We start from the raw sequence: 23,469 nt of genomic DNA, 5'->3' as shown, positions 1-23,469 counted from the left end.
CATTTGGACCCGATGGATTTCACATATATATCAAATCCGCTTACATGACAAAGTCGGGTCTTGAGCCTGGAGTCCTTCTTAAGGTAATATGCGTCATCCGATTTTCAAAATAGTACATTTTATGACTAAACATGAGGTGATCTGTTATTTTTATTTTAAGAGAGTGTTCCTTGAAAATTTTACCAAAACATCAAATGGATGCTTCTAACACCTTATGGGAATATCCGACGAATTTTGCAAGAAATAAATATTAATGTAACTTTCTATTTCTCTATAATTACTTCAACGAAATAAAAATCGCTAGACTTTTCTATAAATACCTCGGAACTAATTTAGAATTGATTAATAATTTCTTTAAACTACCAAATATTAAAAAAAAATCGCCATTGAATGAGTTTAATGCTACTTCAAGTAAAATTCTTTTTCTTTCGATTTAGTCAACAAACCTCGGTATGCAGATAAACTACTTGGAACCAGATTCAAAAAGTAATTTAGCAGAAACTCGATGAAATTCAAAAACTTGTTATGCTTTTTTCCACCATCGAGAAACCAACAAGTTCCCAGCGAATGTTAACGATTTAGTGCAGACATTTTTTTTCTTTTTTTTTTTTTTTTCCTATCCAACTTGACGTCAGTGGAATTTTAAATTCCTACAAAGTCCATCTAGTATCTCAAGTCACGTTTCTGAAAAACTTCATAAACCACCATCACGTACACCAAGGATTCCTAAATCGGAAGCACTTTATACATCATCGAATTCCAAGAAAGCTTTTCAGAATATCCGATTTCGAATGAGTAACTGGATATAAACCTGAAACAGTAATTATGTCCGCTGCTCTCATGCTTGCACAAGTGGTTTTTAATGAAATAAAAATTACTTTTTCGATGGAGCAGAAAAAGCAAAATGGGTCTGAGAGGTTTTATACAGGAGATAATAAATAATACATTAAGCAAAACTGTTTAATAATCAAAATTGTATTCAAGTCAATATTTTCATAATGAAGCTGCATAAAAAAATTAAAACTCTTAAAATCTCAAATTTCTCGAAAAATTAAAAATTCTCGAAATCAAAAATTAGAAACTCTCGAAAAATTAAAACTCTCGAATCTCCTTAAAAAATTAAAAAAAATTTAAGAAGATTCGAGCCTCTAAAACGAAATATCGGGGGAAAATACCATTTTATGTTACCTTTATTTTATTTTCTAAAATTTCTCTTAATTGTAAATCAGTGATAAAGAAAATGCGAAAAAAAAAATGCGTGCATATATAACCGGCAACTAAAATAATAAAAAGCATTTTGTAAAATATATATATAAGCATTTTTTAAAAATGTAATAAAATCAGTATATATAATTGTCCACCGCCGTCTCTAACACTAGGAGGAGTTAAAAATATCCTCGCCCATTCCGACTGCGTCATTAATGGGTGCGAAATCCCAACTTCTGTTTCATCTTCAAGCAATCCAGAAAATTTTCTTTGATGCTGAAACTGACTCATTCCTCAGTGTGTGGATAAAGCTAAACATGATTAAAAATTAGTAATGGAATCGTTAACTTCGCATTTACATTTTTTGAATGCTGGATTGTAGCAAAAGTTAACGAGCTGAGGTCTGCAATTTTTATTATTTTCCATTCAAACTCATTTGATTGCTCCTGAATATTATGAATAGAGAAAATTCCACTTAAAGAAACAAAACTTTTAATGGTACCTAATATTTACATGTAAAATGTGCTACAAATAATATATTTATTTTTTTAATTTCTTAACCACTCTGAAATGTGCATGAGATTTTCTACTATTGCTTTCGTTACTTAATCTATGACAACCATATCTAAAATATTGATAATAGAATAACAGTCCATCTAGAAAGGCACATCTTATACTGTTCATTCTCGGATTCTAAAACCCTCCACACTTTTGCGCATGCGCCAAGATGTGTTTATTCGTTCAAAATAGGGGTGAGAGGAAAAATGGAAAGTAGAAATGCTTACATTTAACAGTAAAGTGAACTCTGATTAAACGCCGACTTAGGAGGAGTAAAAACTGCAAATAATATTTAATTTTGTCGGAAAAAGATTCTAATTCTCAGTAAAATACTTTAGAGCAATTTTTATTTACTTTTAGGGATATAAGCATTAAATTATTATGAATAAATGGAAGATTTTTGTTTTTAAAATTTGGTTATTCACTCTTTTACAAATTTGTAATAATTTTTTTAGGTTAAAGCACTTTTTTTCTAATTTGTAATCTATTTTATAACATTTTGAGATTAGCAATGGCAGATAATCTGTCACATTTAATGATATTGCTTGAAATATTTTTCGTACCAACTCTGAAAGTTTTTTGGCTCTTGAACTCGCCATATAAGCAATCATTACGCAAATTTGGGTTTCAATAAAATAGCACGATTAGACACTAGCATACAAATGGAGGGGGAAAAAATATCTGATGGGACGGAAATCAAGATCAAAGAACGAAGAACACCGGAAATGCGCTCATCCTCACCTCACCCTTTAGCGAGGTAAAATCATCGAAAAGTCGTAGTCTCGGGATACTGAAATGAACAGTAGTAGTGTACGTATATAATGGATTCTGCTATAATATCTACGAAGTTATTGAAGAGAAACATTAACAATTCCAATAAATATCATTGCAATGCTTGCAAGTACAAAGTAACTAAAACAATAAAAGGTATTTTTGTAAATCATACTTTAAAATATTGTTTGCTGCTCTAAAAATATAAAATTGCTGTTTCTAAACAGCAATAGCAGCACAATAGCGCTCAAATTGCAGTAAAAAAAAAAAAAAAAAAAAAAAAACCTTGTTCCACGATCGACATACAAAAGAGAAAACCTCGTACGACCACTTCATCTTTTATAGTTTCCCTAAAAGGATATGGAATTTCTAGGAAAAACTCGAATATCAGAGTCTTGCAGAAATAAAGGCATAATTCTTGTGTTTTATAAACCTTCATTTCTGTCGCTGTTGGTCACAAATTAAAGTCTCTCACCTGACATTCATTAAAGATATTTTAAAATTATTTTTCTTACTATGAGGTTACACGCATCATAGATTCGTTAAAATTAAAATCCATTAAAATTGAAGGAAACTGTAGGAACCGTCTCCCCGAAACTTTCTCGCATATTCTCCAATAAATATCTTTTCTCCCTTCTTCTCTATAAAATTGAGGACTTAGGGTAAGGCTGCGAATTCTTTGAAAGGTACCATGACTAATAGTTACGCAATATTTTGGCGTGATACTGTATCGTAAAAGTACACATTTAGGATGCATTTTTGTGATCCATTGACGCTAAACTTTGATACGAAACTACAATTGTATTCACAACATAACAGATTTAACACAAAATGTAAACATCTGAGTTTATGAGTTCTTGCATTCACAAGCATGTGAGATTACAGACCGACAGATGGTCAACTCTTTCACAGCTTTGCTTCAAAAGTTGATAAGAATCTACATATTAGACGCTAAAACCTGTGCACAAAATTTTACCTGCCTAACTTTTCGCGTTTTGTTGTTATATTGGGGAAGCTACACAGACTTCCAGTAATTCAATTTTGTTTAAGATTCTAATCTACGAAAATCTTAAAATTTGGTTGTAATTCCATGCACCGAATTTCAGACGTCTAGCTCAAAGCGTTTTGAGCTGTCGTATTGTCCGATACATCAGACAATCAAACATAATGCTAAAAATTCGTTTCATGACACTGCGAGGTCAGAAACGTGGCGATTCGTCAAAATCTAGAGTTCCAATTTTTTGATATTACATACTTCCTCTATACTTCTTATACGAGAAAGTAAAAATTGTACGGTTATAAAAATATACGGTACAGTATCACTATAAAACTATTTTTTTATGCAATAATATATTCCAAATTTATTGAGGAAAAACATTAAAGATTTAATTAACATTTTTTAATTAAAATTATAATTAAATTTTGAAAATCTTTTTCTTAAAGCTTCTATTAAACAAGAAGTACTAACGTGTCAAATTTGATAGTTCTAAGTACAAAGAACTGTTCTATAAAGTGTTTTGGACAATATTTGGGCATTTTTTACAAGTAATATTAGCAGAATAATATTACTTCAAATAATATTCAATAAGTATAATTCAATCTTCATATGGATAATCACCAGTACAATGTGAAAAATAGGTAATATGTACTTTACTAAATATATTGTAAACTGGTACGTCAAGTGATTGGTCCACGCCCATCTCCTAACTTATCAAAATGGCTCATCTAATATTAAACAATTTTTACGTCACACCCACCTACTCGTCAAAACCAGTTACAGTCAATTGATATTTTCTGGATACTAAAAAAATTGATGTACTCGGATCGATCACTCTAATAGCCCATTCCGTTGAATCATCCTGTCAATACCAACTCAGCTCGTTCTCCGAATCAGAGGAGTAAATTATATCTTTTCAATAGTAGAGTTTCTATTTCTCAGCCATTCATAAATTAATATTTTGATCCTTTCTGTCACTATAAATTTATATGACTTACTGAATAAAAGTTTTGAATAATGTCCAATTTTACAAATGAAATCAAAAATCTGTTAATTCAAGGAATTTTTCGCCATTGCCAATGCATTTTTTTTTTATTTGCTATCTTTCTCCTTCCATTTTTTTTTTTCGGTCCAAAGTCCAAGATAAAGTATATATTATATGCACAGATTAGCAACCACATGAAAATCGTTTGCATATCTATCATTTATACAAAAGAACTTGGATGTAAACATTTCGTTTTATTCGCTTTATGATTGGTAGATCGCGAATCGCCTGATCCAAAACATTTGAGGTTTGTTTCACCAGTATTGTTTGAAATATTTAATTAAAATTAATATTGCGTTATAATAAGTATTTATATTACATTTGTTAGTGTAATGGTGACAAAAAAAAAGGAAAATGAAAGCTTTAATTAACACCAAATTAACAGGGGAAAAAGTTTAAAAAAATATTATTTGTTAATTCTACTTTTAGACACATCATTTGTGGCTGTACCAATGAATAACTTTTCGATTTGTTTAATTTTTTTGAGTAGTGGAAATTTTTTCGTCTCCTGTCTAGCAATCGTCTGAATATCTAAGCAATAGACGTGTTAACATGCTTTGCCTTTTTTTTTTTTTTTTTTTTTTTTTTTTTGAAATAGTAATGGGGCGTCTGGCGATATCAGATGAACAAAAAATGCTATGAAAGACCGAGCGAGAATCTGGCAATTATAAAAGAAAAGCTGATTGTAAAACTGCTAAATTGGCGCCAAAATGTGACAAACTGATGTCAATATTTAGATATTGGAAATATATGTAAAGAATGTTCTCATTGGGGGGGGGGGGGGCTTTTCAGTTTTTAATCGGAAGTTGGCCGATCAGAAAATATACGTTCTCATCATGGAAAAAATAAACTTCCAGCATTGAACGAATGGGCCAGTGGAGTTTAAAAATTTGCTTACTAGAACTGAGGAATATCGCGTAAGTATGGAATAATATTAGGATAGGTGAACGAAAGTGAGTAGGGGCAAAACCCTTTAGAATATTTAAAAAATATTTCAAAGTTTTAAAAATTTTAGCCTACACAAAAAATATTTCAAAGTTTTGCAATCAGTTTCTTTATATTAGTGGATAATTTTCAGTTATTTCTATACATTGTTCAAGTTTAAAATTTAGGGCTTATTAAGCTCAGAAAGACGAATTCATGACTACAAAAAATAAAAAAAATCATAACATTATTTTTAAGTTTTGGAGCACAAAACTAATGAATTCGGTAGCTACTAAGATGTGCGAAAAGGAGTAGTTATTTAAATTTTAAATTTAGTTCATTAAAATCTTATTCAACGAATTTGAAAATTTCAATTCATTCAGAACTCAAGAAAATATGTTGCGCACAAACACCAAATGTAGATAGAAAATCACTCGATAAAAGCGCTTTATTGAATTCCTACTATTACCTCACACTCTCTATATATCTTGTTCAAATTTTCAATCGTTAATAGAATACTTTTTTTTTTCATCCACTCAAGTTCAAATATATTTTTTAAACTTGCAGTGGATGACATTTGATGTTAATAGATTTTTTTTTCAAATATTAATTAATTTTGTCCAGTAATTTCTTTTTGGTCGCCAAAGTTGCCAAATCCGTCACCATGTCGCCAAGTTTGTCACCAAGCTCTATTTTGCCACTAAATATTGTAATTCTGTCATAAGTATATACATATTTATATTAATTGTAATTATTTAATAAAAAGTAACTAAAATAAAGCTTTTTTGTTGACCTAAGTAGGAATTGACTTAAATTATATATTACTTGTTTGATAATTACAGTACTTTTTCTATACTACGTATACGAGAAAGTTAAAAGTATCTGTTTCGTTTCAACATAATATTTTCCGAAAACAGCCATTAAAATTTTTCTCCAAAGCACGAAAATCATTGAATTTAACTTTGTGGGTAAAAAGGTTAGCTGAAGCAGTGGTATAAAGAAGTTTTGATGTTTGTTTTATCTGCTTATAAAAAATGTACATAATGTACATTATTTTCCTCTTCACTTCATTAAATTTTATTTATGTATTTTACAACTCGAACACCTGTTCGATTCTGTGAGCATCAGAAAGCCGTATTGCATATGTGCTATCCTCTTCAAGCTGGCTCGTTTCTAGACGTGACGTAAAATGAAATTAGAATGTAAGTTGAAGAATTTTTCTGAAGTATCCAGAAAAGAAATAAAGGAAAAATCAAGAGATATAGAGAAGGGGAAGGGGCAAGAAGATTCGTGACTTTTGGCGAAAATTCGTGACTATAATTGAAATTTGAAACATTTTAGTAAATAGATTATTAGAACAATTGGATTTTACTGCTTTAAATACAAATGGATTGTAATGATCAAAACATTCGACTACAAAATTTAGACATATCTTTATAATTTTGGAAAAAAATATTTTGTCGATTATTTTTGTTAGTCTGTCCTGGTATACGGAGAGCATGAGAAAAACGGAAAAAGCTAGACAAAAATTTGGTATTTAGTCTTTATGACCAAATTAGAGATCATTATCATTGCTCGAATGCCATTAAAAAGAATTACATTTCCACCATGCGTTCTAGAGTTTCTTTATTGTAAAAAGAAGCTAAATAAGAAATGCATTAATCATTCAAAAATTCGAACTAGAGATTTTAACGATTCTCCACGTTTTGGACTTCTCCGAGTTCGAAAAACACATTTTTGGAAAATATCCGTCTGTCTGTCTGTGATGGATATAATTCAAACATGCTTTGAGCTAGACGGCTGAAATTTGGTATACGGTCTTTATACCAAATTTTATGATTTCTATCAAATTTTGAGCAAAATCTATTAAGAAAAAGTCTTCCTGCCCAGCTGTTCGAATATAAATTAAAGCTATAACTACAAAACAAAAAAAAGCTAGACAGAAGTCGACACACAGGTTTACAATCTTTAGTGTGTCTACACTAAAGACACCTGTCACATTTTGAGCCAAATCCTACAGGAAGTTGACTATCTGCGGTCTGTACTTTCAAAACTAAATGCGATAACCAACTCAAAAGTCATGACTTAAATATGTTAAATTTTACATGGAATTCTGTTACTACAAGTGCAATTTTGTGTCAAATTTTTATTTCAATTGATTAAGAAAACGTATTTAAAACACAAATTCGATTTTCGGATATTATTAATGCATACCAGAGATTAATCGCCAAATAGCTCGCCAAGGATGAAACGGTAGATTCAGTAAAAATACTAAATTCACGCCAAAAATTAATTTTTCGTAACCATTTGATGTCAATGCCATGTAAAGCATTCTCTTCATACCCGAGGCTTCAGAATGTTTGCAACAAAAGCAGTCAAAGACAACTAAGCAGCGGAAATTTCTTTCAAAGTGGCTTAAGTGACAGCTTTTAATATCCGGCAGCAGTGTTCTGAAGATTAGGTTCAGGAAGCAGATGATTTATTTCGATTCTTTGCTGACGTATAACGTTGTAAGATGTCTGACACGATTCGGTGTGTTTTAACGCAGATGTCTACATTTACTTTCTTATTAATTCACAAACGTGAAAAAAAAATGTATTACAGCCGCCAAAAAATTAAACCTCCAGTTTTTGACGAATCTCCCAGTTTTTATGCATTCTTGAATCAAATAAGTGGGAGAAGTTTCCATAAAACATTATTGCATAGCCTCTAATAAAGAAGTTATATCGAAACCACTACAAAAAACTGTGAACCTTGGACGAGGCAGAGAACGTCTCGCATGGCACTGGCGTACAATAATTACGAAATATTAACTTTTGTCCTGAATTAAGTATTTTTACTGAATCTTGGCGAGTTTTTTGGCGATTAATTCTTATGACCTTGTTAATAATATCTGAAAATCGAATTTAAATAACAATTTTCAAACCGGCTGATACCAACATTTAACAGAAATATAATTGCAGTAACAAAATCAATATCAAATTTGATATATTGAAGTCATTCAGTTTTTGAGTCATCACGTTTTAATGCTGAAAGTATAAACCAAAAGGCGTTCAACTCCTTGTTAGATTTGTTTCAAAATTTGATACGAGAAAATAAATAACGATAATAATTGACGATGCGAGAAAATAAAAATGCATTTTTGGAAGTATTGGATATCTGTTTGTCTGTCGGTCGCTCTGCCTCTCTTTAAATATAACTCAAACGCAAAAAGTTACCGTAACAGAATTTGTTTCATATTTTAACCATTAGAATCGTAAATCTGTATCTATTTGTGTACCAATTCCGTCAAACATCTATATATCTGTGTATCTGTCTGTCTGTCTGTATATCTGCACGCAAGTGAATCCTATAATTTAGAAACGCATAGACTTAAATGAATTAAAATTCACACGTAGTCTTATAATCAAAATTACAAATTTCCATCAAATTATGGTTTGTAACGATCGAAAAGAAACCGCCCGAAATGCATATACTCGCTGTTTTTACTTTCTCGTATATATAGTATAGAAAAAATATAGTTATCACGAAATAATTCGAACTCGAGATTTTAACGAATATCCACGTTTTAGACCTCCCTTTGTTTCGAAGATCACATTTTTGGAAAATGTCCGTCCGTCTGTGACAAAGATAACTCAAAAATGCTACGAGTTTGATTGTTGATATTTGGTATACGATCATTGCACAAAATTTGGAAATTATTATCAAATTTTGTGTAAAATCTGTTCCTAGGAAGTCCGTCTGTCTGGCTGCTCGAATGTAAGTTCACACGATAGTTATAAAACGAAGAGAACTAGATAGTAAAAATTCGGTATACAGATTTAACATCCATAATGTAGGCGCCTATCAAATTTTGTGCCAAATCCAACTAGGGGTTGAGCATCTGTCGATCCATACTTTTGGAAACATGTCAATGCGATAACTTAAAAACACAATGGCTTAAATATATCAAATTTGGTATGTAATTTTGTTATTACAAGTGCAGTTTTGTGTCAAATTTTTGTTTCAATCGGTTGAGAAAAATATGTCTAAAACACAAAATTCGATTTTTGGATATTCTTAAGGCATATAAGGGATTAATCGCCAAATAACTCGCCAAGAATGACACGATAGATTCAGTAAAAATGCTAAATCACGCCAAAAGCTAATATTTCGAAAACATTGAGCGCTAATGCCGTTGATTACAATGCTTCATACAAAACATACACATATGTCAATATTCTCTAAGTATGAAGAGGTGAATATTGCATCTAGTATCACTTCTCCACACTTGGAGACCGGGACAAGAGTAGCCAATACTCATAGCAGTCGTGGTTTTATTTCAATTCTGCAAGTTTCAAACGTGGGATGACACATTTATTAGGCACCATACAAAAACATCTAGGGTAAGACTATTTCAAATGCTTTAAATTCTGTCGGGCATCTGTTTAGCTAATGAATGGTAAATAAAAGAGACTTTTTTTTTTCTTTGAAAAGCAATAAAACTTATCAGATGAAATTTTTTATTAAAAATTTACACTACTTTCAAATAAATATTATTATCAAGAAAGGGCAATTAGTAATATGATTACTTTATATTATAAATTATAAGAATGATCAAGAATTTTAAAATGTCATAATATTATAAAATTCAAAACTTTTCAACTGTTTAAATTTTAAGCATTTAATAAAATTTATATAAAAAATGTCACTGTGCATATAATAAAATTAGCATTAAGTTCAAAGTACAGTTAAAAAAGGGTCTCAAAATAATTAAAATAAAGCAATTTCGACTTTGCAATTCGATCATATAAATTAAGTCGAATTAATATTATCCAGATCCAGTCGAATTATTATAATTATTACTATCCAAAAGTGAAATGTTCAAATATTTAAAATCAGTCAAAGCTTTTTAGATAACCAAAGAATTTTGAATGGGTTTTATACCAAAAATTATGGAACAGTATTAAATTTAGGCCTATACTAGCCAAAAAGTAACTTATTTTTCTGTGTCTATATGCGCGAGAACACATCAACAAACCAACAAGCAAAATTTAGCAATGTGGTCATGATATCCAAAGTGAAACCTTTAACAGATCTTGGATTTAATTGATTGTACGGACTACAAACTGGATTCCCTTCAGTACTAAATTAAACGCAAAACGTTCTAATGGTGAAAGCATAAAAAATATTAGAAGGGAAAACAATCTCGGAAATTTATTTTGATTATTAATTACGCCAGAAAAAGACCAAGAATTTTCCCCTTAATTTCTCTATGTGTCACACAAGTGCCATTTTGAAAAATGATTTGATTTATCATATGATGACGCAATTACGAGTCAAGGTCAAATGAAAAGGGCAGATCCTAACACAAAATTATCAAACCAAATTAGCAGACGACTTTTCGAAAACAGAATATTAATTATATAACAGATCAGCATAAACGGAAAATCTTCATTCAAAACTGCACGTGAAACTCATTTTAATTAAAAGATAAGAAAGGTAAGTAAAATTCATTCATTATTTCTACCTCTTATAGCAGGAATTCCTTCTTTTAACTGCCCTTTTTCATCACCGGCAAAATCGGTGAAAATAGTATATTCTCTTAACATTCATAATCCTTAATCGTTTGAATTTTAATTTTTGTAGTTTTTCAAAGCGAAAATATCGACTTCGGTTCGCTTTACATTTTGATTTAATGTTTACCAAAAATATTTTTTCCCTTCTTTTTATGTACATTGGAATTCTGAAAAAATGCATGCTTATTTTCGTTCAACAGCGAAACCAACCAGACTTCTGCTATTTCAACCTTACTTTTCGAATAGACTCCGCTCATTCAATTGCCATTAAGTTCCTTCCCCCACCCTCCGCTTTCCCTTTTCTCCATAGAGCTGAGCTTTTCTCTCTCTTATATGAAGTATGCTTAGAGAAAAAAAAAAACAGCAGGAATTGTCTCCCAAAACTTTCTGGAAATATCGATATCTATCTGCTTCAATAAAATTGTGTATAGACTTGAATGCCACATAATCACTGGCTCTAAAAATACTAAGGTTTAATTCCGTAATGACATATCTATTTTCAAAAAGTTACAAAAACAAAATAATTCATTTATTTTAAATCATTAATAAATTTATTAAATTAAACAGTGTTAAATAGTAAATTAAAAGAAAATTGCCCAGCTTATCCAAAGAGGGGCATTATAGTGTGCAAAATATTTAATCCGCCATTGATTAGATTTGTATCAAATCTCGGTCCAAATTGGTAATTGTAAAAATGTAGTGTACCTAAAAGCATATTCCATTATCTTAACTATTTAATGACGCTACCATTTAATGACGACATAACACATTTGAGTCATCTTTTGAAATTGCGAAAGATGAAACCGCCATACTTATCAAAGAAAAAAAAAATATTCCACATGCACAGATACTAAGTTTACGTTTTTCTTTTCATTTACTCTTAGATCGGCTGTGACGCAAATGAGATAAAAAAAAAAAAAAAGTTATCACCATTTTCAAAAATGAATATCATATCTTCACGATAAAATTTAGATTACCAAATAAATTTTTTGCGTTCTAGACAAAATGGTCCTTGAGATAAGATGGTAAAGTCAAGGACGCACGTTTCATTTCAGCTAAGAAGTAAAATGCCGCATGAACCATAAAATAAATGTCCGTAATATGGGAAGAATATGATTCAATCAATATGGCAATATTTTGAAGATCTGTCAAGGAAATAAAGTTCAGAGAAACAAATAAAAATTCCATTCTTTAATATTTTCAATACTCAACCATTCTATCAGACTAGGAATGCCTTTTATTATCGTTTGCAGAATTTTAGAAATAGAATGCAGCATTGCATCGTTTTTATTTAATAAAAAATTATTCTCACTTAATGAATTCACACATAAACACCAGAAAAGCTTAGATTGACTTTTTTTAAATCCCAAAATTACAACTATAATATGAAATTATGTTACATTCTATTCAAATTTTTGTTGATGATTCAATTTTTCTTCAATCAAAATGGCTAAACTTTTTTCAGAACCTGCACATAAATTATAAAGGAATACAAAATTTGTCAAACAGTTGTTGTTTTAAAAACAGAAGACTGATTTTTATACATACTTAATTCATTACTAAAGAAAAACTATGAAATATGTATAGCTTAAAAGGAAGTAACGCCATACAATATGTAATACCCATACATCAATTATCCTGGATTTAAAAAAAAAAAAACATTAAGGTCCTTTTTATATTTTAATCAGTATGATAGTAAGGCAATTAAATTAAACAATCATTCAACCAAAATCAAAATCTCGTATCAAGAATTTTCAAGGGAGCATGAATTTAATTGCTCTTAAAAACCTTTCTAAATAGTTAATGTTAATGATATAATATAATTAAAAAAATTATAAAAAATGCAAGAAAAAATATAAACTAACAAAAGGAAATTTACAGAATTCACTAAGGAAAAGTCTCAACTAATGTTAAAATAAGTTTCAGTTTAATTTTCTTTAAAATTTCCATAATTTATAAAATAATAAATTAAAACATGGAAATTTTAGAATTCAATGAAGAATTAATGATTACAAAATTGGTACAACACTTTCACTGTCAGAAAATAATGATTGCAGTAAAGCAACTTTTACAGAGAAAAGGTTATAAATTGGGACAGATAATTTGGATATATATTTTATATTGCACTTTTATATTACACACAATATTGCACTTTTTTGCAATAATTTTATAATCATTATCTAGAAATTAAACATGTGCCTTTTTCTTATGATGTTTATAAAAATTATACAAAATTTTGTATGGACGGCATCTCATTTAAGTATGTTTTTAGCATTCCATGCATGCTCCCTTTTTAAAGTTTCTATATGTTGCAAACTACTTAGTACCCAAAATATATATATATATATATATTCCTTTATCAATGATAATATCTCAAATTCTATCTTAATTTGTCACAAATTTTAACAAAAGAAAAAATTCTTTCTCATTTTTCTGGTACAATTTTTTTACACACATACACAAAAAAAAATCATAATTATTCATCAATCAGAGTTTTAAAATAATACAGATAATATTCAACATGAATCCAAAGGACACAGAGAAGAATATTTTGATCTATCCATAGAAAATATGACAAGGTGAGAGAAATCAGATAGATATTTGTCGCTTAAATGCATGCAGAACAGAATTAAAATGATTAAATTCAAATATTTTTATAGGGAATCTAGTTTGAATTGTAAAATATATTAATGTTTATTCACCCATGTTTACAATTATTCAAATTCAATTATTCACCTCATCAATTAGACAATAAAAAGATAATACATCAGACAAATAAAAAAGTGAAGAATGAATTTTTTAAATAGCTAATTTAGATAAAGTTTTAAGTACAAGTTATGCATGCTCAATGCAAAATATAATAAAAGCACAAGAATTATAAAATAATTTGAGTAGTTTCTTGATTTAAATTATTTTTAAGCCATTCAATTATTTAAATCAATAAGTCGTGATGTTAAAAAATTAATTTTTAATCACATAACTAGACAAAATAACTTTTAAAAATATTGAAGATATTTCGTATAATAATATTATGCACAAATTTTAATTATCTACACTACATTTTATATATCTAGTTTTTTTCAATTTATTAAATAAAAAGAAAATTAGATATTACTTTAAATACATCATTTTGCACTTTTTAATGTTATAAAATCAGTTGCAGATAATAGAATTTTTCATCATTAAAAAAAAATTGCAATTCCCAGAATTCTACAAATTAATACAAGGTATATAAATTTGAAAAGAAACCTTTTTCTTATTAATTGTGCATACCACAGTAGTGATTAAATAAAAAGACATTTATATATTAAAACAAATTACTAGCTACTTTCAAGAGTTATAGTAGAATATTTAAAGCCTATATTAACAGAATTTATATTAAAATATATATGAATTTTGTAAATTCATTTTAGTTTTAAAAAATGACATTACAATTATCATCATCTTTTAAAAAAGAACAAGCTATTAAACAGAAAATAATATTCATTCTAATGACTTCAAAAAAGGAATTTTTTTTTTAATAAATGCAATTGCAATTATTGATAATGTTTAAAAGAAATAGTATACAAATGCAAATATTAGCACACTTCAGTGTAAAAAATGTAACTTTTCTTTCCCCAATTTTAATAGCTTTGCAATGTCATCAGTTTTTTATTTAAAATGTTTCAAAGAAATATTTATAAGTAGAAAAAATAATTTAAATGCATATTTTAACTAATACCTCATTAGTAATACAATATTATTGATCATTTCACAAATAAAAGAACTTTCTCGAGAAAAGAAGGCTATAATTTTAATAAATTTCTACTCATCATAATAACAAACATTATACAAAAAAAAATGTTCCTTATAATTTAAAATGCTTACCTACTACACTTATTCCACTATTATTGTAGTTAAAAAATTCCCTATGTGCCTGTTCCAGTACCTATATTAAAAAGAGAAAACAACTTAAATTAGTATCTAAATAGATTTTAAAATATATAGTTTCTTTAATTAATTAAAATGTTCTTGAAATCTACCATGCTAAAATTATATAGTTGTATATATAAATTCATTGATTGAGGGGATGGGTCACAGAGTTCTTGAATTGAATTTCTTAATCTCCGGAAACAACAGACGATATGGGTTACTTAGCAAATGATTGTGCATTATAAAGGTGACTAACAGTTGCATTGAGCAGCAAAATAAATATTAATAATATTTCGTATTACATAAAATGCATAAATAAATATAAAATATTTATCTTAAATTCTTTGCCAAGGCATTGTATAATATACTTAGCAATAAAGTAAAGAACTGTAAAAACTGTGTGCGAAAGAGACAGATAATGCAATAAAAATTTTCATAAGATCATTTTTTAAATTCATTTCACATTCTTAAATGAAAAGAATTAAGAAATATGTACTGATTTTAACAACTTCAATTTAACTAAGTTTATAAAATATTTCCAAGAAATTATGAATTTGAAAATGGAAGAAACACAGATTAAAAGGCAGCAAAATGTACTTGGAGAAAATGAAAATGACTATTTTCAAGAAAATAAATTAGAATTTCATTTTAAATAGAACTCAGCTGGTTTGTCCAAATAACACCACAGAGTTAAACCTCATCTAAATTATTCATATACTGGAACATATATAAAATACTATTGAAGTGGATAATGCATACTCAACCAAGCCATTTAATAGAATGCCTGAATTATATGTCCATTAAAATATATGAGAATTTTCTCTGAATTAGATTGCATGGTAAAAAAGTACTTTCATAAAATATTTCTAGCAGAAAGGAGTAAATTATGAAAAGTAACATGAAAAGATTTCTTTTAATACCAGATAAAAAAGTATCAGATGAAGCTATGAAATCAATACATTTTAAAATTCTAAACTGAATGTCCATAGTATGGCAAACAACCTGAATACTTTCTTGAAATGCATATACAGGATAACCTAAAAGGTCATTTACAAACTTTACATGAAGGTCATACATGCAGAAACAATTTATTTTTACAATAAGAGCATTGGTTTGCACACGCAAAAGGAAATTGCTACAAGGTGCTCTTTGTCAGTTAAGTAAAAAAAAAAGTGGATAAAGTGTACAACACAAGTTTAATAAAATAAAATATAAATATACAATAACACAACACAATTGCTTCAATTACTACTGCACAAGTCATATATAATATATAGCAGACACAATGCTATGTAAAATATAGTATCAACTGCAAAAAAAAAAAAAAAAAAGGAAGAAAGAAACTTTACTATACTTAAAGTAGGTATTCAAAGGACATATCAGCCAAAGCTAAACATGTATTTCATTTTACTATTCATGCAGTTATATTATTGTCCCAATTAGCATAGAGCTCTCACCAATTTTGTTACCATATATTTGTGATATTGTATGATATTCAGAATAACGAAAATGGAGATATTGTACAATATCTGTGCTAATAGGATTGCTATTTTAATTTTTTTCCCATTAAATCTGTGTTATACATCTTATTTGATACATCCTTTCCCTTTATCAAATTCATTGACACAAAGTCCCTGATAGGGCTGCTCTTTAAAATTGCAACCCAATATTCCATATGAAATATATTCTTTCTGCCTGCTTTATCTACTCTTAACATTTATAAACAGACTTTTGGGACACTCTGTAGAACCGAATATAAAATCCACTGCATATATTTCTGGAAAAATTTTCTTAGCTCCTTTATTATGGATTTCGCATTAGTTGCACTAAAAATATTTTTATTTCTTCCTTTGCATTTAAGCTCGAATGAATCTAGTATTGAAGAAGTAGCTCACTTTCATTATAGAATATTTACATAGAAAATTATATTTAGATAGCATTACTCCATATTCTAAGAATAGAATAATTGACACCAGAAGAGATACAAAGTTAATGACAAATCCTTTCTTTTATTTATTTTTTCTCCTGAACTACAAAAAGCCACCTCTAGCATATAAATGGATGTACCCTATTTTTCAAAATCCATATTCTGAAGATAAAATATTCAATAATTAAATGATGAAAATATGGATTTTGTAAAGGAGAAAATTTCCTCAATTTATGAATCGACTCAAAACTTCACCAGGTATATTATAACATAAATATGCAATTAAATTATTTGTAGACATAAAAAAACATATTCCACATTTTGAAATTATAATGTTGAAAATTAATAAGAATTAAAAAAATTGCACCTTTTAAAGCACAATTTTTATATCATTCTTTTTCTATCTTTTAACTTATAGATCAATATCAATAAAAACATAAATAGTGAAATTTACAGATTACAATTTATATTTCATTAACTGAAATCATGCATCTTTTAAACTGAGAGAAGTATAAAAGAAAATGGATATTCATGCATGAATTTTAATATTTGATCCAAAACTGTTTGTGCATAGAAGCTACAGTGGAACTTGAATATAAACAGAGAGTTGGAGAAACTTGAGCATAACAGATAGGGGGAGAAAAGAAAAAAAAAATCTGATTAACAACGTCAAAATTAACAAATAATTAAAAATATCAATTTCTACATTGGGTTGACGACTATACATAATTAATATCGGTGTTTGGGCTCGTATTTTTTACATGCAAATAAAAATAAGAATAAAGCAAAAGAAAAAAAAATCCAGGATCAAACGTAGAATTTGTATGTGTAAAAAAATATTAGCATCACAATTTTTATGCAAGATTTACTAAAATTGAAATAAAAATAATTTACACTGCACGCTGCATATTTCACAGTTATTGCAAAAAAGAAAGGGGGGGGGAAAGGAAAAAAAAAAGGTTCGATTCCATACAATTAATTTTTTTTCTTCTAAAGGATAAAACAACAAAATTTGAAACAGGAATAACACTTACCTCTTCCGGTACTTTTGCAGGTCCTGGTGCAAAATTCAAAGCCTTATTCGATGCCATTTTTATTTGAAAAATGCAACTTGATGTTAAAATTGAATTCACAAAACACACCTCCTAACCGGTGTACGTCAAATCACAGAAAGAGAGAAAGCAGTCTATACCCAAGCCCTTAAGTAATGTAGCATCTGCCCAGCTCGATACTCCCAGCACCCCTCTTGCAAGTGTGATGGACTGCCCTAGCAACGAACTCATCCTCCCGGCGCTCGTGTAACCAGCTGCAGCGGTAGTTTCGAAATTCGACTGAAGATTTAAGTGATGTGTTTGTCAGTTGGCGTCATAAAGAATGACGGATTTGATTGCCTCATGCTCAAGTTTCCTAATAATTGTTTTTAATTTCTTATATTTATTCAATTTGATAATCGGCCTTTTTTTATAGATAATCTTATCGATAATTTATAAATTATCTGATCTAAGTTTTTTTTTTTTTTTTTTTTTTTATAAATAAGAATATAAAAGGTTTTAGTGAACCCTAGAATTTGAAAATAGATACGCAAATAAAAATGAATTAACAATATATTTTAAAATTTAAATAGATATTTACTATATTTAAAACTAAATGAGGTCTTTTTCTTCCAAATTATTTTTTTCATTTACAAACCTGATACACAACTAGAGAAAAATAAATAAATACAATCCTAAAAAATGGAATGCTTGAAGAAATATACTTTTTCTTAAATTTCTTCTCAAAATTTAAAAAAATATATATACATAATTTGGATTTTTTTTTAATAAAATTTATTTTTTTAAATACGATTTTTTTTAATGATATACAGCTGTTAGAACAGCCCAGTGCATCCATAGATAAATAATAAGAAAATGAATTATTTTATTATTATTTTTTAAAATTTTAATAATTCCTATGACTACGTTAGACAGAATTGCTTCTCGATTCGAAAAAAGAAAATATTTTCTGAGATCCTTATGAATCAAATTTATTCTGAAGCAGAGTGTTTTTCATCCAAGCATCAACAGATTTAGAATTTCATTCATGAATCCTTCGAACTACAACCTAAAAATTATTAACCGTTTTATTGAAAGCAAAACAAGGTGAATGGATTTTATTTTTATCTAATCTTTAAAAAATACTAATAAAAAGGAATTAGGTTTATTTTTAAGCTATGCCATAAAATTTTTCTTGTAAATAATAAATAAGAAAACATTCTCCTACTCGGGTATTCAATTTAGTTCTACTTTGCAAAATCTCTCTGTTCCAGCTACATCAGATTTTATAAATCAAAATACGGAATGTTGGCAAAAGATCGGGAAAAAAATCGTGAGTTTAAAACTTTAATTAAAATTAAATATTTAAATCAGTGGGTGTGGTCTTCCTAAAACTTTCCCGCATACTATTTGATAAAGATGTTATCTCTATGAACATGGCATTGACGTGTAATAATTATGAAATATTAATCTTTGGCGTAAATTTAGCATTTTTGCTCATTCTGCCTTGTGATCGTTGGCGAGTATTTTGGCGATAACTCCCCAGCATGAGGTTAATAGTATCCAAAAAATCGAATTGGGTTTCAGACACGTTCTTCCCAACCGACTAATACAAAAATTTGACATAAAAATATATTTAAAATTGCAAAATCTCATATCAAATTTTATATATTTAAGCCATTGCGTTTTTCAGTTATTGCGTTTACATGTTTCTGAAAGTACAGACTGACAGACAGTCAATCACTTGTCGGATTTCGCTCAAAATTTGGTAGTCATCTATCTAAAGACGTTAAATATGTGTACCGAATTTTATCTATCTAGCTCTCTTCGTTTTTTAGTTATTGTGCTCACTTATATTCGAACAGCCGGACAGACAGAAATCCTCGGAACCAATTTTCTGAAAATTTGAAAAATATCTACATATTTGGTGTAGAGACCATATACCAAATTTAATCTGTCTAGCTCATTGCTTTTTTGAGTTATGAGTTTTTGAGGTTTTTCTATACTTTCTCTGTATTTAGTATACCAGAAAGTAAATACGTGATAGCTTGAAGTCAACAATGCATTAAGAAAAATATATGAATGAATAAAAATGAATGCCTTTCACCTACATGAATCAATGAAGTTTGATTCAGAATCGGAAAAGTGTAAGCAAATATGTACATAGTTTCATAGTGTAGGCTTAAAAAGAAATGATTCGTTTCCTACATTTTTTTAGTACAACTCATATATTATCATTACATTTTTTTTCTTATTATTATTAACTGCAACTGTTTACAGTTAATGATTTTAGAAACATCTTTGTTGACAAAAAATTTAAAATAAAATAAAAGCATTTTTCAAATAAAATTAACTGCGTAAATTATTAAAAAAATTTTTTTTTGTCCTTTACAATGTAAATTAATCTAATAGGTGTAATTTTTGAGAAGACTATTATTTCTCCTAGAAGCAAATCTTATATCAGCACGAGTCGATTACCTTCATTTTTCTGAAAATTATCTCAATTTTACGAACGAGATTTCTATTAAAATATCTGCTTTCAAGTATTTCTATTATGAGCATTCAAAAAGAAGAAAATGTCTAGCCGCTCTCTTTTTATTTATAGTATTTCGGTTTAAAGGACAAAGAGTCATGTTATAAAATTAAAAAAATATCATTAGATTATAAAGTGTAGGATTCTTGCGCTTCCTTATCAGAATATAGTTTTTGATGTAACATCACCAAAGAATTAGATGAATTTAAATACATTACTCATTAGAAACAACTCTAAAAATATGTTTCGTAATCGTTTGGTAATAAATTTGAGTTTCCAAAAAATAAAAAGAATTGTAACAATAAAAAGATCAATTATTTGAAAAGACATCGTTAAGGAAATTTAAACCAATGTAATGAATGAAAAGGGAAAAAATATTTACACCCTTTTGGCACTGGCGTTTTAGATGCAACTAGAACAGTGATTACGAAAAATACTTTACAGCTCAGAAAAATTGTGGTATATTTAAAAATAATTTTGACGTAAAAAAAAAAAAATTTCTTTTAAAATTAAACAAGAGCATCACATCAAGATTTATTTTTTATCGTTTGCTTTTCTGATTATGTTTATTCAAAACAATCAAGTCTTCATTCTTTTTTATCAAAGCTTTAATCGCTTCATATTGATTTTGAAATATCTTTTAGTTTTTCAGAGCAGTTAGAAAATTATTTAAAAATGTTTCTTTACAACGCTTGGTGTAAACATATTTGTTTCTTGCCAAAACACAAATGGGTTAATTAAGTTTCTCCTTACAAACTTTAATGCATTAATAAAAAAAAAAATTAACTAAACTTCTCTTGATAAAAATTTGCTTTTCTAAAATAGCTCATTTTCAAATTAAAATAAAAAGGAACATGATAAACAAGAAAGGAAATTTATAAAATTTAAAGTCTTCATTTTTCACGGATGGTAATGAGGTTAAATAAGTATATTTCATAAAGGAAAAAACGCATACTGTTACGAACCTTTAATTTTGCTTCCCAGCACGAATAATTTCATCGTAAGAAAGACCGTTTTAACGATCAGCTCAGTTGGGTGCTGAGCGGGTGCCGCGTCAGTAATGTCAGAGCTAGGCGTCAAACTTGGCGATCATTTGGCGACTTAGCGATGAATTTGGCGACAAAATGGATAATACTGGAAACTTCGAGAATTTTCACGATCCATCCAATAGGAACTGAGATGCCCAGATATGCCTGATTGGTCCAGAAGGTTCTAGGCCCGCCTCCTGGGAACTACAAAAGCCAGCACTCTCAAGCTGCAGGTCGTCGTGAATTGAATCGTAATTGTAGTCGGAGTCGCCGGCAAGTAATGAGTCTTCGAGAGGATAGCGAAGCAATGGCGGAGCGCCAGCGTTGTGTGAAGCTATTAATGAATTGAGCTGTGAGCATCGAGTCCTGTTGTCTACTGTGGAGGCAGCGTCGTGTCATGTGTAGTAGCCAGTTCTGTGAAGTAGTGAGTTGGCAGCTAAAGCGAGAAGAGACACAGGAGTGTTTCGGCCGTCTGAAGAGATCGTTGAGCGAAGCTCCAAGGATCCTCCTCTCCTGCTGGATTCTGCCTGGCCGCTTTGTTGCACATGCCAAAATGGACGTTGTGTGCTGCTGTGTGTTCGTCTAGGCTGTAAATATTTGTCGTATTTGTGCTGTCCTGTCTTCATGTAAAGAAACGTCATCGTTGTTTTCAACTGATGCCTGCTGATTGTGTTCTCACACTATGGTGTGAGAAAAATCACCGCACTATCAAGCGAACCCGGCGGTGAAATCCGTAACAATACCAATATAAAATACATAAATGTGAAATTTTATAATTCTATTAATAAATTATTAAATATGTAAAATAAAAGCAAATTTTTCAATTAGAAACGAAGGCAGATATAATACACAATGTATTTAAGCATTTTATATCCCTAGATGATAATGAAGTCCTTCTTTTAACAAAGTGATTAATTTGCTTTCATATTTTAACGCATTTTCAACATATTAATGATTTATTTTAGGTTATTTTTTATTTTATTAATTTTGTGAACATTTATTAATCAATACTATTTATTATATAAGGTAAATTTTTCGAGAATTTTACGATTTTAATTTTTTTATTATATACATGCTGAAAAATAAATCAAAACCTATATATTTTTACCAAGTCATCAAAAAAATTAAATTAAAATAAATCATTAATGTGATTGGATTTAAAATTTATTGAAATGTGAAACGAAATTGCTTTCTTATTAAAAGATGGGCCTCATAATATGCCATATTTGAGGCTGTGAAATGCCACTGCTTAATATATAGTGCCAATGAATAAGGTCACTGAATTGAACCCTGCAGTGGTCTTCTAAAGGATGTGACAACCTCACCTTCGCTTGCATGGACAATGTGACGAAGCACAAGGAATTAATTTTGTTATCTCGAAGCAAATGAGACTATTCTGAAAATAATCCTTTCCTTTTGAACTGTGGTTAGATGATGAAGACAATATTTATGCCAGTATGTCTTCGAATTTTCCATGCCACATTAGCAGTAAGATGTTTACTTTCGATGAAGATTTCATATGTGCAGATCGTTGGAAAAATTAGGTTTTGAACCTGGGAAAGCTCTCCTGCCACGAAACTAAAATTACTGCAGCCTTTGACTGATTTTACAAATATACAATATGAAATACAATAAATCGATTAAAGTGATTTGTCATATCATTGAAGTCTGTCTGTATGTTTTTATTCATTCTTTGACAGCGTAAAATCCCCCTTCTTGCTTTCTGCATTATCAGTTTTTGCAATTTAAAATATTTGAAAAATATGTTAATTTTGAAAGAAAAAAAAAACAAGTTGTCAGATAATATTAAAAATATTTTTATTTTAAAACTAAAATCTAACAATTAAGATGTCGAATGACGTAACAATGTTAGCTATAAATGTATTCATCATATGCTACATAAAAGAAAAGAAATATTTCCATAGAATTTTCAGCAAACATTACAAACAGCAAAAAAATTTAAAAAAAAAATATTTATG

General features: G+C 28.9%; 1 protein-coding gene across 1 annotated transcript in view; it reads right to left on the bottom strand.

The window, feature by feature from the left end:
• Positions 1–18,100, bottom strand: part of LOC129957475 (phosphoserine aminotransferase-like) — a 33,681-nt gene extending 15,581 nt beyond the window's left edge. Inside the window, exons 1-2 of the mRNA XM_056069795.1 lie at positions 17,933–18,100; positions 14,927–14,987 (exon numbers count right to left, since the gene is read on the bottom strand). Of these exons, the coding sequence (XP_055925770.1) occupies positions 14,927–14,987; positions 17,933–17,989 (118 nt within the window). The 5' untranslated portion in view covers positions 17,990–18,100. The remainder of the gene's footprint in view (positions 1–14,926; positions 14,988–17,932) is intronic.
• Between the last annotated feature and the right edge of the window lie 5,369 nt (positions 18,101–23,469).

Source organism: Argiope bruennichi, chromosome 11 (genome assembly GCF_947563725.1).
Source record: "Argiope bruennichi chromosome 11, qqArgBrue1.1, whole genome shotgun sequence".
NCBI classification, from domain to species: Eukaryota; Metazoa; Arthropoda; class Arachnida; order Araneae; family Araneidae; genus Argiope; species Argiope bruennichi.
The sequence above is the reverse complement of the archived record's forward strand: the minus strand, read 5'-3'. Positions and strand labels throughout refer to the sequence as shown.